The sequence below is a fragment of the Lactuca sativa genome, chromosome 5 (assembly GCF_002870075.4).
Source record: "Lactuca sativa cultivar Salinas chromosome 5, Lsat_Salinas_v11, whole genome shotgun sequence".
NCBI lineage: Eukaryota > Viridiplantae > Streptophyta > Magnoliopsida > Asterales > Asteraceae > Lactuca > Lactuca sativa.
In genome coordinates this window covers 324,651,319-324,669,800 of record NC_056627.2, presented here as the reverse complement: position 1 = coordinate 324,669,800, position 18,482 = coordinate 324,651,319, and the positions used below count along the sequence as shown (strand labels likewise).

The window sequence follows — 18,482 nt, the reverse complement described above, 5'->3', positions numbered from 1 at the left end:
GAGAGATAGAGAGAGAGAAAGGAAGGATCATTTAAGAACTCATAGTTTCCCGAGAACCTGAGAACTAAGTGTGGAAAGTTTGATAAAAAAAAATGAAGGCTAAGATTAAAGGTGGCAGTTTTGTAATTGTGAAGAATTTTAATGGCATATTTGGTTTCTAAAAACAAATGATAAGGGTATTTTAGGTATAAAAAACAATTTCTACAAACCAGCTTAATTAATCGTATCTCCTTTTTTTCTCACACAGTTCTCACAGCCACAAAAAAATTTATGTCGTCTCCTCTTCTCATACCATCACCTACGATTGATCTCCGGCTCATCTCCAACGACCGATTCAAATCTCCAACGTCTTCTCGACGTACACCGATGCTACCATACAAAGATCGGACAGTTTCCCCTTTCGGAATCGTTTTTGTGGTGAGGACTGGGTTTTTCTTCAACCGCTCGGTTCAGTTGTCACCTTGCGATATGAGGCTTTCTCTTTCGAACTCACAACTCGTCTTTTGCCCCAAAGTGGATGAGATCTCTCTTCTCACGGTCAACAACAATTCTTTTCCGCCAGTAAGTTTTCAATTTTTTCGATTTTAATTGCGATTATATAATAAATTGTGTGGATTGAATCGTTGATTCTGCTCACGTAAGCTACAATTTCAATTTTGTCGATTTTTTGACCAAATACATGTTTCCAATGATTCGAATGCCTAAAATCGACGGAGATTGGCCGGCGATAACAGATATGCTTAAGCAGAACCGATGATTAATGGTGTTTACTTCCAAATCGGAAAAAGAGGCATGACAGATATAGTAATCGTGGATCTGTTTGATTGTTCCTTTGCCGATATGTGCCTCCTCTACGTTAATTCTGCCTCATTCGAATTCTCACCTATCGATCTCACCTATCGTAATCTGTTCCTCCTCCATGATGATTCTGAATCCATGGGTGTACCTGGTCTCCTCGTCCTCCCTCAGTCGTTCAAGGCAGGGATATAGTAATCAAGGTGATATTTCCTTTTTTACTTTCATTTGATTAATTATCAGTCCAATTGCTAGTCCAATATACAATTTCCTTTGTTGAAATTATATTTACTGAAAGAAGTATTGAAATCGGTTGATTGATTCATTGCAGTCATTTGTTATTAAATAACTTTACGTATGAACGAAAGCACGTGCTAGAGGGGAAGGCACCTCTTCTAGTTCAGCAACCTAATTCCTCTGGAATGAGTGATTCTGGTCTCAATGGAATACCTTATGCAGATAATACTGCAAACAATGAGGATGATTCTTTTGACTTGTTTGTTGAAGATGATAACAAATCTAATGTTAATCCATCGACTGATAATCATACATGTAGTTTTTTCATTTTTTTTCCTTCAGATGGTTTGTTACAATATTGCCCCTCAATTTTGTTTTCGTTTGCAGGCATTGGATCTACAAAAAACGATTATGTATTTGATGAGTCTTCAGGGTATGCATCTCTTTTTGTTTTCCATTGAGATTTATATTTAGTAAAAAAAACAACATCTTATTGTTTCTTCATTAGCTTTATGGACAGATGGAGGAGCTTGACTTGACTGTGTTGTGGTATGTAATATGTCAATTTTAAGTGGCTATGGTTATACTCTCTATCCATTCCATTTGGTATGATCCATTCAATTAGTTTCTATGATTGACTGATGTGCTTGTGAATTTTATGAGATATTGTGAAGAACTTAGATTTGTTAAAGTACTAACTCTTTTTAGATTGAATCTGAATAACTCGAAATAACAAGTGTTTTTATCTGATATGTTTTTCAAGGGCAATGGCGGAAGATTCACCTGGAATGAGTGTATTACCACAAGATGGAATAAATTTGATCATGAAGATTGCAAATCATGAACCTAAAAATTAGATACACCAAATCAAGCATGTAAAGTAAGCTTTTCCCTAGTTTCAATATAAATTCACAAAATTACCTAGTTTCAATCATGTGATTCACATAAAAATCACATGTAATTCACATATGAATTACATCTGATTCGCATGTAAATCACATTTAATTCACATATGAATTACATGTAAATCACATATGAATTACATGTGATTCACATGTAAATCACATGTAAATCACATATGAATTACATGTAATTTACATATGAATCACATAAGAATTACATGTGATTCACATGTAATTCACATATGAATTACATGTGATTCACATGTAATTGACATATGAATTACATGAGATTCACATGTAAATCATATGTAATTCACATATGCATCACATGTAATTCATATGTGAATAGTATGTGATTCATATGTTAATCATATATGTATTTTTGTGAGTGTTTTTGCATAAATTAGTTTTTTTTAATTTTCTTGTAGATTTGGAAGAAATTTTGGTGAATATTGAAGAGGTGAAAATGATAAATTGAAGAAAAATATGGAAATATTGACACGAAGACATAAAAACGCTTTGAAATTTTGTACATTTTTTTGTATCAAATAAAATACTTATTCTATTGTGTTTATAGATTGGTAAATAAAATGAGTTTTCTTATGATTTCTTTACAAATATTATAATATATGAAAAATGCATATATACATTTGTAAAAATATGCATAAATGTACCAAAAATGTTGATTTTTTTGGTTAAAAAATTAATTATAGTATTTTTTAAATATTCCAATTTTTTTTTATTGATTTTTAATTGCTTTTAAAAAAAATTACAGATTTTTAAAAAAAATATAGTTTTTATTTTCAAAAATTCATGTTTTCTATAAAAAATTAAAAAATCTGCACTTTTTTAAAAAATAAACTGAAAAATACAATATTTAAAAAAAATCGAAAATTTTGATTTATTATGTAGTTTTTAGACATTTCTATTAATATTACAAAAACATAAAAAATTAAACATTAAATGAGATTGATAAGATTACAATCATGCCCTTAATTAATTAGTTTTGATCTAACACTTCACTTTTAGTTCTCAGGTTCTCGGGAAACTATGAGTTCTCAACCGAACTCGCATATATATATATATATATATATATATATATATATATATATATATATATATATATATATATATATATATATATATATATATCAAGGTTGTAAAAATCGTTCGGCGGTAGCTCGGCGGTCGACTGACGATAAACGATTAATCGAAGATTAATCGGGGACCTTTAATTATTAATAAAATTATTTAAAATTTTAATATTTCCTGAAAAACTAAGTATTTGGAAATTTAAAATTTTAAAAATTAAAAAATTTAAAAACTTTAGTTTAATATTTTAAAATTTGAAAGCGTAAAAATTTGAAAATTTAAAATTTTGGTGTAATATTTGAAAATTAAATTTTTTTGAATTTTTAAAAAAATTCCCGCCTATGACCGCCGAGACCGCGAAGGCCGACTTTGACGGATTTTGATCAGTTTCCGTCAAGCACCCTAATCGTAATCGGTTTAAGGCCGCCAAACGATTAATCACCGATTAATCGGTCACCAAGGCCGATTTCCTCAACACTGATATATATATATATATATATATATATATATATATATATATATATATATATATATATATATATATATATATATATATATATAGGTTCAAAGATTGATGAACAATTATTGTGTGGTTGTAGAGGAATTAATCATAATTTAATAAAAACTAAATCATTAATTAAATCAAAAAGGGTGGATTAGTATTATTACATAAATATTAAATAAATTTTAAAATTAAAATCTAATCATATCCCTAAATATATGCAAGCAGTTTCTTATATACTCGTTGAAATAGCATCGTCTTTACCCCACCGACACCATTGTTTCATTCCAATCGCCGCCAGCAAGAGGTTCCTTGCGACCAAACTCTATCCCCCCTCTTTATATTAACAACCGTTCTCTCCCATCATAGATTTCTCTCGTCGGATTTCGTTATCCGTAGGTTGAAGATTGTGATGTTCGTTCTTGCCTCTCATTCTCGAAGATGTTCGCGCAAATTTTTTTTTCTTTCATGTAATTGCTTTTTCATAATGCATTCATAATTGCATTTGCAAATATAATTACCCTTTTTATGGATATTTAATCTTCATAAGTTACTTGTTTCTTCCAATTAATTGTGTAATTGTCGTAAGTAATTTTTTTTTTCCAAAATTTTAATTCAAGTGTATGGTTATTACGTGTTTATGTAGTCTCAAAGAGTAGACAATGAAATAAATAAATGATTTTTTCTCTTAATTTTATGGGCCAAGGGTTCCATAGGATAGGTAAACCGTAAGTTATCAAATTTTGTCAATTTTTTCATTCTATTCTTGCAAATGGGAGTTGGTTTTTGTGTATATTACTGGTTACATCAATTTATTTTAGGAACATAGTTACATTAATTGTTTTATGAATCAAAGGAACCAATTTCAATAAGTAATAGAATTGAAAAAAGTTTGTATCTTATTTTTTTTATAGTTATTCAACTTTTAATATCGTCAATAGTTTTGCTAAAAAGCATACTATTATGTTAGAATATACATCATTCTAGTAGAATTTACATCATTATTTTAGAATAGTATTTGTAGGTTAACGATCTATTAATGGTGAAAACAAAAATTAAAGATGGTCATTCTGTTAGAATATAATCAAATCATTTTATTAGAATATATCTTATAACAAAAACAATATGGTATACATTATGTTTAGGAAGATTTGAGTAGTAATTCATGAATTTCGTTTTTTTTTTTGGATTGTCATAAGATTTGGGTTGCAATTTAAAATGTTGAATAAAGTTGATGTTGATATTCTTGATTTGATAGTCTCATAAAACAAAGAATGATAAAATTGATTCCAAAATACCAAATGTTTTGACATTCAAGAAGCCAAAATGATTTCATATATAACAATAGTTCGACATTCAAGAATCCAAGAACAAATGTGTTTTGATGCTCTCAATGAACACGTGAGATAAGAAAAAGAAGACGATGGAACTTGCTGCTCTCAACTTCATGAAAAATCAGCATTTTTTTTCATGTATTTTACTTCAAGAATGATTTTTTGTATATTATTCTTCAAGAATGCAAAATAGAAATTGTTATTCTTTGTAAGATTTTTTAGCCTTTTGGTGGAGAATAATTCATAAAATGTAATTATATGACATGTTATTAAGTTAAAGAATGCTTTTGTTTACTAAATTCTACAAAAATGAGTTTTTCTGAAGAAAAAAAATGATTTTATATTTATAAGCATATTCTTTCAGAATGCACACCATACTTATTAACATATTTTGTCAGAACGTCTGAATTAAAAAAAAAATCATTATCATCTATAAATCAGAATTTTAAAATTAATAGAATCAATTATCCCATAAAATCCGAATTTCCTTTTTTTAAATTTAGTTTAATTGACTAAAATACCCTTATAATAAATTTTGTGTTATTAAATGGTACATGTTATTCCATTGTATTATCATAGACCCTCTAATCATAGTTATTTATTCTTTTCATCTATTTGTCCAGAATCGTTCCTACGACCACACAATACTTGTTGTACATATTATAACCTAGCCTTATATATATATATATATATATATATATATATATATATATATATATATATATATATATATATATATATATATATATATATATGGTTAGGTTAATGTGAGAATGCCTAATTTTATGAGACCGTGAGACGTAATCCTAGCGATTCATTTGTAGATACAACAAAAAATATTTTTAAAATGCAAAATAATTGAAATTTTCTATTTTTTTTTTCAAATATTATTGACGGAATTTATATTTTCCAAAAAAAACCTTTTTTTTACATATTCTAGTAGAATAAATAGAATATTATACATATATGAGAAATTTAGTATAATATTCTAACATTCTAAAAATCACATTAGAATATTTACAGTGTAATATTCTATTATTATATTTCACGTATTTTTCAAAAAAAAAACGGTAATTTTTTTAGGTAATTAAAGTTCCGAAAATAATAATTAAAAAAAGAATTTTTTGATTTTTCCTTTTATTTTATATTATAAAATTATTTTTATATTTGGTCTCACAAAATATATATATATATATATATATATATATATATATATATATATATATATATATATATATATATATATATATATATATATATATATATATATATATAAATTGGCAGGTGGCGAGTAGTTGCAGACTTGCTGCAGGTGGACTACGCTTTGGTCTTCATATTTTCTATTTCTATTTTTTCTTTTTCTGCGGATAGAATCAACGAAGAAAAACGTGTATGTCGAGAAACTTCCTCCAACAAAAAGAAATTAAAAGTTATATATATATATATATATATATATATATATATATATATATATATATATATATATATATATATATATATATATATATGCATTCCCGATTAGAATCTTTCTCTATAATTTCGTAAATTACACGAATGGTCCTCATAGTTTGGACAATCTGTGTATTTAGTTTATATATATATATATATATATATATATATATATATATATATATATATATATATATATATATATATATATATATATATATATAGGGTTAGTTTATTTTGTTTTCACTATCTATTGTCTGCATGCATGATTGATTCTGGACCAATCATTTTCGTTATTTTAAGAAAGTAATTAATGCATATTAAATGCTGAAGATATAATGAATATTAATTAGATATTCAACATTTAATATGTATTAATTACTTTTTCTTAAAATAACTAAAATGATTGGTCCAGAATCAATTATACATGCACACAATAGATAGTGAAAACATTTAAACCTAACTCTCTATTTCTTTTTTTTTCTCTCTCTCTCTCTCTCTCTCTATATATATATATATATATATATATATATATATATATATATATATATATATATATTCGGACAATCACTATTTTCTTTATTATATTGTGATTTTCGTCTTTCATACTGAAAATAAACTTTTAATGATATTTTTCAATAATTTAATTAATATTTTTATTGTAATTATTATACTACCATTAAATAGAAATGACACCCATCAAACAAATAGAAACCCATATACAAAAATAAAAACCTACATATCCAAAAATGAAAATCAAATATATAAATACGAACTAAAAATCTTCAAAGCCCTAATGTCGTTTTTTATTTATATGTAAAGGTTTACAACCCAACAAGGAAGGCGGATAGCTGACAAGGAAGGTGGCAAAGACGGTGACAATGAGTCAGGGAGCGTGATAGGAGTTGTGAATAGATGGTGTGGGGTTAAACCGTTAAAAGGAATGGACGATGAGTATTAAGTGTCATTTCTATTTAATGGTAGTATAATAATAAAAACAAAAATGTGATAAGGGTAAAATAGTCATTTTAAATATGTAAAAAACAATACCATAACATAAGTATAACGCTATGGACTATCTGAACGAAACAAAAAAATTATGAACTAAACGTGTAGATGCCCAAACTACAATGAACATTTGTGTAATTTACTCTTTTTATTTTATTGTTAGACTTTTGTAGTAAATCAAACAAATGTATTATCTTTAGAAACTTTCAACAGCCCCTTGCTTCACGTCAGGTTTGAAATTTGAAGTGAGCATTTAGCTAATTAGCTTCCTACCAAAGCAAGGCCACCACCTCACCCCATCAATAGCATTCTCCTTTTTTGCTTTCTATAATAAAAATATATAAAATAATAAATCATGCAATGCAATAGGGCGACTCGTTTAATATTTTATTTTCAAATTAAAGTAAGGTCTTACAAAAGATCTGGATCTCGAGCTCGAGTTTGAGCTACAATATAGTCGTAATAACTAATAACTATTATTTAATATATTTATATAATAATAATAAATTAATAATTTTAATCACTTAAAGTCATAATCTAACTGGTTTTTAGTCGTGAAGGGGGCTGGGCTATAAAAATCAAACTTAATTTTTGTGATTATATATTGTGTTTACCCGAAAACGTTTTATAATATTAAAATAAAATCAAGGAGAAAATTCCATAAAAGCCAATATTATCGATAGATGCTAAGAAAAGTCTTATTTTTATATTTATTAAAGTTTATTTTTTAATTTTAGTTAAACTAACGATTCATAACAGTTTTTTTAAGAAAATCAATTATTATTATTATTATTATTATTATTATTATTTTTTTTTTATTTTTATTTTTATTTTTTTTTATTAAAAGCTCTTCTATATTCTTAAACACCACACCTATTATAACTGTTAACTTAATGAACAAAAAAATTATGAAGTTGTTGTTCATCATTTGTAAATTATTATTATTTAAATACTTCACCAATTTATTAACATAGAGATTCATAAAAGTTATAATTAATTAGTACATTGTACAGCCAACAGTAAAAATCAATTTCATTCTATAATATCAATAAAGTAAATGAAGTTTTGTGAGATAAACTTGCATTTCCATTTTTTTATATATATCTAAAGTATAATTATTACAGAGTTTGTGCGATCGATGTATCATTAAAATGTCTCACCATTCTGGTTACATCTTGCGTATTACGTTATCCCTATAAATTAATCTTAATCGTATCATAAAAGCTTACAATTTCCTTTATGATACTTGTGTTAAAAACTTAAAGTAATATATTTTAATCATTGTCATTACTAAAACCCAATTGATTATATTTGACAGTGAAGAGAGGTTCAAATCATAACCACACAAAAAAAGTTGAGAAGTAATCTTAACTACTCATAGAAAAATGAACGGGTCCAGAAAGGACAATGTCATTGTTGTAATATTTAGAAAAACGACATAATACAAGTATGTCTGAAAAATTAGTTGATACTGATAATTGTAAGCTGTTGACTGTAACTTTTATTTGGAACCAAAAACTGTTGTTTTTCTTTATGTAAAAATTTGTCAAAAATATATTCTTAGTTGGGTTTTTAAGCCATTTGAAAATAATCTATTATTCCTCTCTGGTAGCTAGATACCGTTAACCAACTTTTCTATGTTGGGCCAAAGCGTAAAAGGACATGAAAATGGTCTGCATGAGTCATATAAATGATTAAATGCAAATAAGTAAAATAGTAAATACACCACAAGAATCAACTAAACTACAATTTTGTCTTCTTTAAGTCAATAACAGATGACCAATATAGTCAAAGATGCTAGATGTTGCCTGTTTTAGGTCAACCACACTCGTTAAAAAACACACACAATATATAATCTCATTTTAACCATTCATCATCCTACACAACTTCAATCTTCACAACACACTTCCCCTCCAACTTAAAAAAAACGATTCGCATTTGTAAGATGAAGGTGACAGTTAGCAAAGAAAGCAAGAACAAAAACAAGAGATGCTTTTCTTCCCCGATGAGATTTTTTAACAAATTTGGAGATTTTTATGTGAAAATCATGTCAAAATGGGCCAGCCAATTAGAGTCAACGGGAGTCAATGTCACCACTTTGCCCAGAAGCTTTAGTGTGAGCTCAAGTAGATTGAGTAGTGGTGACCAGGATCTAGTAGAGTTAATGAGAATTGTCTCACGAAGGGGTCTGACTAAAAAGGTCGAGTGTGAGTTTTTAAGGCGAAAAGGGTTAGCACATGGGTCGACCCGAATGAATGATGGGTTGCATAGTCGAAGTGTTGGTGTTATGGGGAAGATCGAGGAAGATGAAAGTTTTGATTTTGGTGGGGGCAATCATTTTAAAATTAACGGTGTTAATTTTGCAAGAAGTAGAAGCCAAATTGTTTTAACACGAAATAATGGGATGTTCTAGGGGGGTGTTTGACTTAGCTTTTCAAAGCCAAAAGTCCTTTTTGGATAAGAAAAAAAAGCAAAAGATGTTTGACAAACTACTTTTAGAAGCTACTTTTAAAGTTTTTACATAAGGAAAATGAACTTTTTGGAAAAGTCAAGAAATCCAGACTTTTTGTAACTTTTCCAAAAAGGACTTTTGGTGTTTGAAAAGCTAAGCCAAACACCCCCTAGATATGACAAACAACATGGATAATACGTGTGAACACAATTTATTTGGTAGGGTGTGCAAAAAAAAAAAATGTAAACCAGAAAAAATGGAAAAAAAAAAAAAACGAAAAATCTTAACTTAAAACACATGTTTTGGTTTTTATGTTTTATGAAAAGTTGAAAACAAGATTTTAGGTTTGGTAGTTCGTTTTTGGTTTTGAAACCAAATCATATTGTATCTTAATACGAGAATGATATTGAATCTTAATACGATATTATTTTTGTATCATATAAAAATTTATTACTTAATTAATTATTAGTGGTTTCTTTTGAGTTTCGCTGCACTCCAATTTCATGAATTTGAATTCTAACAAGTCCATGCAACTGAAAATCGGAAAACCAAAAGCAAACCCATAAATCAAAACTGAAAATAATCGAAGAAAATAATTTTTGGAGTAGGACACCATTTTTTCGGTTTTAAACAAAACCAAACCATATTCATCCCTACTCTTTAAAAATAGTCTCGTTAATACTATAAATGAGTAACATTTTTTTTTTTGTTTTTACAAAATACTATCATTTTTAAAATAGTATTATCATGCATTAAACAATTCTAACCTTTTGTTGGCTTACTTAGCTAACCATTTGTTGAATTATTTGATTATCTTGGAACTTTACTTTGGATTATGGCTTCATATACCTTTGACTTAGAATTATAGATTCATATATCTTTTGACTTTGGATTATGGGTTTATATACCTTTTGATTTTGGATTATGGATTTATAGCACCTTACACTTTGAACTATTGAAAATTTTGGAACTTTGATTGTTTTGAATTCATTTTAGAGGTTTGATTTAAGCGGAAGTGATTGTCATCATTACTTACTGTAGAAACGTCAATCTCTGAATATTCTCACTAGGCTTTCCATGTCTAACTGATACTTTGACATGTGTCCGGATTAAAGACACAATAGGAGAGAATTAGATCCATTTCATTAAATTGATGTTGTATTTTCAAGAATTAATCAGACATGTTTCTCTCGTGATGCATGAGTTTTATTATGCAACCATTTCAAACAAAAAAAACTAGTTGCAAGAGCCAAGAGAGTATGCATATAACCGTCGAGGAAAAGATGGTGAAACGGAGGTTTTAACATTCAACAAAAACCGTATATATATAATTGTTTCATGAAGTTTTACCCAGAATAATGGAAATCTCAAAAGGAGTTGTAGGGCCATCACTTGATGCAATCCAAAATATGTATGACCACCAAAACATTTGAGATAAATATTTTTGGCATTGTTGATTCATATAGTTTGTAGTTACTAGCATTTTAACGAGATTTTTTTTTATACTTCAATACTTTAAATAAAGGAGCAATATTGCCTTGGACGGAACTCTCGTGCATAAGTGCTGCCCAGCTTCTCATATAATGAACAAACAGTTTATTGAGGATAATAAGGTGGCCAATGCTATGAAAATGTTTTGGGATGTGTGATTTTATAATGATATTTACTTTTGATCGATTATAAAATACTAATGAAAGTCGTACTTAGGGCTAAGGGGTGTGGTGTCTTTTTTACCAATAGTAAAAAGATGTCATCTAGTCGACTTTCACAGTTTTTACAATTTTCACCTACGGATTGGAGTGGTAAATGGTTTACCTATGAGGGTTTTTTTTTTTTTTTTTTTTTTTTTTTTTTTTTATTATTTTTTTTACATGAAATTAAAAGTTATATTAAAAACCTAAAAAAATGAAGTGAAAAATTAAAAATATAAAAAAACTAGAAAAAGACATAACATCGGAATTTCATTTGTGGTTTAACTTCTACTTTTCGCGAATCAACTGCTTCAACGTTTTAGCCACCTCTTGATCTTTGGTGTCGAGGTGTCTCACATCTTGTATTAGCAACGAATATTCTGTGAGTCGGACGGTTTCAGCCATATGTCTCTCCAAAGTTGAATTCAATTGTGCCATTTGTGTCATCATTTCTTCTGATCTAGCTGACTGCTCGGTTCTGACTGACGAATTTGAAGATGTCGCTTTCTCTTTTCCTTTTGCTCGAGCTTTTGTTTTGTCCCTTCCCATTGGAGGAGGAGGCGAGCATATTTCTTCGATGCCGTCGTTATCATCTTTAAGATTAACACCTACGTGACTATCCGATGAAACTTGTTGTGAGCTCGAATATGAAGATGTCCGACTTCTTTTTGGCTGATTAGCAATTTCTTCATGTGTTGCAAGTTCCCTCTACCTAATGCTTCTTTTGACAACTTCCTACACATGAATAAACTTAAAAGGCTTTAACATATCATCTTGGAATGCAGCATGTGTTTTTTTCAACAAACCCGCTTCATTTTCTCCGCTAGCCCATTGCTTTTCAAAGTTTGTGTAAATTTCATTCCAATGTGTGACAAGTTTGTTCATAAGATTCTGTTTCGAGTTACATTGGTCGAAGGTCCGATAATCTGGATTTCGACCCATTCCCTTACAAAATCGCTTCGTGATACGTAACCAAAATTGATCACGATTTTGACCATTTCCCGTGCCACCATCTTCTGATATGTCAACCCATGCCTTTGCTAACTCAACTTCTTCTTTTTGTGCCCATCTTCTCGGATCGGCCTTCCCTTTCTTTTGTTGTTGAGGTTGTTCTTGTTGTTGTTCGGAATCAGAAACAATTTCGGTTGAAGGTGTGAAAGACGGTTGGGATAGAAATTGGGTTTGAGATGGTTGGGTTTGTGGTTGAGATTGGATTTGGAATTGTTGGGGCATTTGGAATTATGAATAATAGTTAGGAACACCACCCATTTGTGGTCGGTAAGGTGGTGGTGATGATGGATCGTAGCCAAAAAGTACGAAAGAGTTGTTAACATTTTGGTTTGAAGCATTCTGCTTGGAAGAGTTTGGATTGTTGGAAGACATTTTCAAAGAAATTTTTTTGTAGAGAATGTATAGTGTGGTTAAATTTTGGAAAAATGAATTGTGTATATAGTAGATTGTTTTTTTTTAAAAAAAAGGGAAAATTTGCCAAATAGCTGTTGTCAACCGTTTGGCATCGTTCCTTTCCCCCAAACGGTCAAAAATTCAAATCTTCGCACCCGTAGAAACCCACCGCCGATATTTCATCGGTGGTAAAAATGAGCTCATGGCCCGCCGTCCGCCGACGGTGAATTATGTCACGTTGGATACCGCCGGTAATTGGGTTACGAAACCGTGCAGCCTAATCCATGTTTAGGCTTTTTGTTTCCTCTCCCGAGTATGTATTGTTTTCAAGCTTTATTTTGATTTTTTGATTTGTATATTTAATAATACTGTAATATACCAACACTCATAGATTGCATATAAATGTTATATTTTTGGTGTTGCATATTGTGGATTTTATCTCAGTATCGTAACATCAAGTGCTGTAACATCAAACATCAAGTATTGGTTAGTCAATTTCGACATCGACATGCTCTAACTAAAGAAGAAAAATCCAATCACGTACATGCACAACTAAGAAATGGTATTGAAGGAGTTCAAAGTGTCTTGACAACAATATTTTAAATATTAAAGCAAATGTCTCATTGTCCATTTTCATTGGAAAATAATATGGTCATTACTTGTTTTGTAGAACTTATAGTACATAATTTCATAAGTGACTTATAGGTTGTGCATCATGAAATTGCTAATCGATTGTAACGAATATTCGTATTCTATAATATCATCTGAATTTACTTTAATATTATATTCAATTTAATTTACTACTCATCCCATTTTTTTTTTCTTTAAAAAAAAAAAAACTTTCGAAACATTTATTGATACGGTCATATACAAATTTCTACTTTATCCTAATTACTAAACAAACAGTCATTTGTTATTTGATTCTTCTAAATAGAAAAATAAAATAATCATTTATTAATGTTCAGACTTACATAGGTTTAAAAATAAATATTTTTTCTGTATATAACGTTTTATCCGCGTACAATAGTTTCTCTGTATATAACATTTTATCCACGTATAATATTTTATTCATACACATATCATTATAAATTCAGTGTATTTTATCAATTATGGACTTAATGAAAAGAAAAACAAATAAAAATAAAGAAAAGGGGCCTTGAAAGTTGAACCTATAAGCTATAACAATGAAACTTAAAAGTCGGTTAAATATTAATTGGTCATCCACTGATGATCTATTATTATTTTATCCTACAGACTACAATACATACCCTTAACTAACCAACTTTGTTATGATGTGGCAATGGGCCAAAGAGTAAAAGACATAGAAGAAATGGCCTGCATAAGTCATATAGGCACAAATAAGTAAATACAACACAAGAATCAACTAAACTTCAATTTTGCCTTGTTTTAAGTCATTAATAGACGACAATTTAAAGATCTTAGATTAGATTCATTAGGACTATGTTTTTTTAGTTTCCAAACGGATCTATTAATCGAGTCCAAGATGCCCAATACAGCATTTACACAAAACAAAGGGCAGCACTCTAAGAAAAAACACAATATATATATTATTTCATTTTAAGCATTCATCATCCTACACAACTTCAATATTCACAACACTTCCCCTCTAAGATGAAGGTGACCATTAGCAAAGAAAACAAGAATAGACAATGGTCTTGTTCCCCATTGAGATTTTTTAACAAAATTGGAGATTTTTATGTGAAAATGATGTCTAAATGGGCCAACCAATTAGAGTCAACGGGAGTCAATGTCGCCACTTTGCCTAGAAGCTTTAGTGTGAGCTCAAGTAGATTGAGTAGTGGTGATAAGGATCTAGTAGAGTTAATGAGAATTGCCTCACAAAGGGGTCTGGCTAAAAAGGTTGAGTCTGAGTTCTTAAGGCAAAAAGGGTTAGATCATGGGTCGACCCGAATGAATAACGGGTTGCATAGTCGGAGAGTTGGTATTATGGGGAAGATTGATGAAGATGAAGGTTGTCAATTTGGTGGAAGTGATGATTTCAAAATTAATCGTGTTAACTTTCCAAGAAGTAGAAGCCATGTTGTTTTCACAAGAAAGAATTAAATGTTTTGACAACATACCATTTCTTTGGTATTGTATCTTAATACAATATTATTTTTGTAACCTATATATAAGTTTATTACTTGATTAATTATTTAATGTCTTTCGAATTTCTATTGCACTCTAATTAGTTTTCTTCTTTTTTTTTTCTTCCAAGTGGATGACAGAACAAACTCCATTAACTCACATATCTCTTTATTGAATCGTTCTTTCTGCATTAAGTCAAAAAAAGAAACACGCATACATAGCTTACAATACTAAACTTAGATTCGAGTAGCAAAGCTTAGAATCCACACAAACATTCACAAAACAAATTCAGGCAACACAACTTGCTCCCATTATTTGGCTCTATTATTTAAGCACACAAAATGTTTTTTATACAAAAAAGTCTATGGTTATACCATGTAAACAAAAGAATCAAGGAAGACCAGATGGATATTAGGATATAATTACATGTAGAAAAAAGGATTAGACATGGAAGGAATCTACTATAGCTTTCAAAGTCTTTTGAGAAGTTGGCCACTGTTTATCACTAGCACTAGCCACAAATAAGATCACAGTGTTTCCCTTTGCTGTAGCCTTTGCAATGTTGTGTGAACCAGTCAATGCAAATGGAGTCTCCAACACATACCTATAATACTGCAAATATAACAACAGTGTTACACAGACAGAACAGAACAAGACAGTACAGAAGATGACAGAACAAGACAGTACAAAACATGACAGTACAGAACATGACAGAACAGATTGTACCGTTTGATCTCCGATCTTCTCAATAGAAGTTTCAAGTAGTTCATCTGAGTCATAACTATTTCCAGTAACAAACTGGCCAAGAGAGGCAATAACTCTTTCAGGGCTCCCAATATCTTCGATTGTTGCGTTTGGTTTGTTGGTCAAACGCACCAAAGGTGAAGCCACTACTTGAACTTTACCCTGTTTTTCATTTTCAAATTTCACCTCTATCCAAGGTTCTGCACATTTGGGTTGACAGTAGTTTCCAGAAAGTATGTTAGCAATTCGCAATTGTTTCCAAGTTGGTGGAAGGACAAACTGGTATGGCTGAACATTTCCTGCGCACAACTAAAATCAAAATTTTACTATAATAGAAATGCAGAAGCTACAAATCTTAAAATAAAGATTATAGTAGATAACATTCAAGATGATTCTTATTATACATTCTAGTCCCAAAAATAGGGGCGTCTAATTGGTTATCTTAAATAGAAAATCAACAACTAAAAAATGATAACTACTACATGTAAAGGTATCTGATCATAAATATTTCGAAGATTGGATATAATATATACATTTTCATTCAGATTAGAGGTTGATAAGGTTAAAATCGCAATCAAGAACTGAAATTTTACCTGCACGAAGAGCTGGAGTGTCTTTAGAAGAGGCTTGAAAGAGAACGAAATTAGGATCAGAAGTCGACTGCGGTAGATAGGTGCCAACCTCTATCTCTTTGGTTTTGGCCTGAGAAGGTGAAGGTGAATGCAACGGGATTATGGTGGTTAATGGTACTAACAGAGACAATCCTTTGAGGAATTGTCTTCTCGCAGGATATTGATGAAATGATGGAGAGTCTATTAGTGTAGGTTTGTTAGAAGAAATAGGTTTTGCAGAAGAGAAAATGGAGGATAGTGATGAAACCGAAGCGGAAGCCATGGTTGAAGAGAGCTCGAGAGAGAGGTCTCCCGCTTTAATCAGGTTTTGGATGAGGTTTTTTAATGGTCGTTCTCTGGATCGCCACCCGTTCGTATTATTGGGATTGAAAATTTAGGCAAAATACAAAGTTTTCTATTTGAAGTTTTTGTAAAAATAAAAGGAGAACGACTTTTTAGGTTAGTAAGTATTATTTTTTTGTATATATTTAATTATTTATTTCGTATATAACTTATCATTAAATTTTTAGTTCTTTAGAATCTATTATTATCATCGTCCATCGAATATTACAGGTTAATCTTTTTTTTTTTTTTTTTTTTTTTTTTTTTTTTTTTATGTACAATTTACTCTATTTTTTATACAGTGTACAAATCTTCCTCAATCAATCAGGATATCCTCGTATTTTTTATCGCCATATGATGATGCGGAAGGATGGCCAGATGAACGTTTTAGTTAAGTCGTGTCTGTTTCTCTCGGGACTCGATCGAATCGTTCTTGTGGAGAGATATTAATAGAGGGAGTAGATGCGTGCTTTTTCTTTTAATAGCGGACCAAATGAGTATACGATCAACAATATTCAACTATGCATCGATCATCATCTTCGGCCATCACCATCCACTCTCACCACCATTATCCACCTCCAACAACAAACATCTTCTCCTATTATCCGACAAAGAACAATCAAGTTATGGTTTTGCAATGATTGGTTTTCCTATTAGGTTCGTCGGTACACAGTGAATCAGAGAGCGATTGAATCTCAATCTAATTCTTCTATGGATCTCAATGAAGTTTGTAAAAGGTAGACTCTTGAATATTTTATGTGTGATGCATATAAAAAACATGAGTAAGTGAGAGAGAAACAATGTTGTTGTCTTTGGTAGTTTCGACCAAACATACGAGGGGTAAGTATGATTGTGAAGCTTCATTGTGGTCTATTTAGGGCTCTCCGACAATGTTTATGTTTTCCGATGATATATGTGTGGGTGTATGTATATCTTGTCGTGTTGGTCAAAGAAAATAACTGAAAATTTGATGATGATCGGAAAAGTTAAAAGTGAATAAATGTGTACAAAAGTTAGTTTAATGATAAAACATGTACAAAACTGTGAGTGTAATGATGTTTTTTTTAAAAAAAATATGATTTTAATGATTTTTATTAAATAGATAAACTGACTTGATCTACAATAGTTGGTCAAAATGATATTTCTTAAACAATAAATATGAGTTTAATGGTAAATTTTATCAAAAAATATGCTAAGGGGGTGTTTGGCTTAACTTTTCACAGCCAAAAATCATTTTTGGAGAAGAAAAAAAAGCAAAAGATGTTTGGCAAAATTAGTTTTAAAAGCTATTTTTGAAGTTTTTACGTAAGAAAAATAAACTTTTTGGAAAAGTCATGAAATCCTGACTTTTTGTAATTTTTCTAAAAAGAAATTTTAGATTGTAAAAAGTTAAGCTAAACACCCCCAAAATATATATATGAAAATGATAATTCATTATCATACAAGACCCCTAAAATAAAAGTAAAAGTGCAACCTATATTACTAATTTTATAGATGAAGTTTTTCAATTTTCTAGAATATGTTGGATAAAAAAAAGTTGGATGATAATAACTTTTTGTTGAATAAAAGTTAATGAAAAAATTTATAAACTTTTGTAAAGTAAATTAGACTTTTTTTTATTTTATTTTTTTTAATCGACAAATATTAATATTACACTACTTCTAAATTGTTCCGTTCAAAAAGGACAACACCCAATACACACCGAATACTCTTAGACATTTAGACTTAGAAACCCTTTGGTTAAAGTAAATTAAACTTGAATATTTTCCTAAAAAAAAACTTTGTAAAATTAAACAAATATTTGTAATTT

At 29.6% G+C, this 18,482-nt stretch overlaps 1 protein-coding gene and 1 long non-coding RNA gene across 2 annotated transcripts; one reads left to right on the top strand and one right to left on the bottom strand.

Annotated features, from left to right (window-relative positions):
* Positions 1–1,437: 1,437 nt before the first annotated feature.
* LOC128126323 (uncharacterized) lies at positions 1,438–2,440 on the top strand. The gene is made up of 3 exons (XR_008224134.1): positions 1,438–1,638; positions 1,796–1,912; positions 2,363–2,440. It is a non-coding gene; the product is annotated as an uncharacterized LOC128126323 (long non-coding RNA).
* Positions 2,441–15,262: 12,822 nt separating this feature from the next.
* LOC111891704 (psbP domain-containing protein 6, chloroplastic) lies at positions 15,263–16,727 on the bottom strand. The gene is made up of 3 exons (XM_023887774.3): positions 16,313–16,727; positions 15,702–16,018; positions 15,263–15,587 (listed from the first exon to the last, which is right to left on the bottom strand). Exons 1-3 carry the CDS (start codon positions 16,611–16,613, stop codon positions 15,417–15,419), a joined length of 789 nt encoding a protein of 262 aa, XP_023743542.1. The 5' UTR covers positions 16,614–16,727; the 3' UTR covers positions 15,263–15,416.
* Between the last annotated feature and the right edge of the window lie 1,755 nt (positions 16,728–18,482).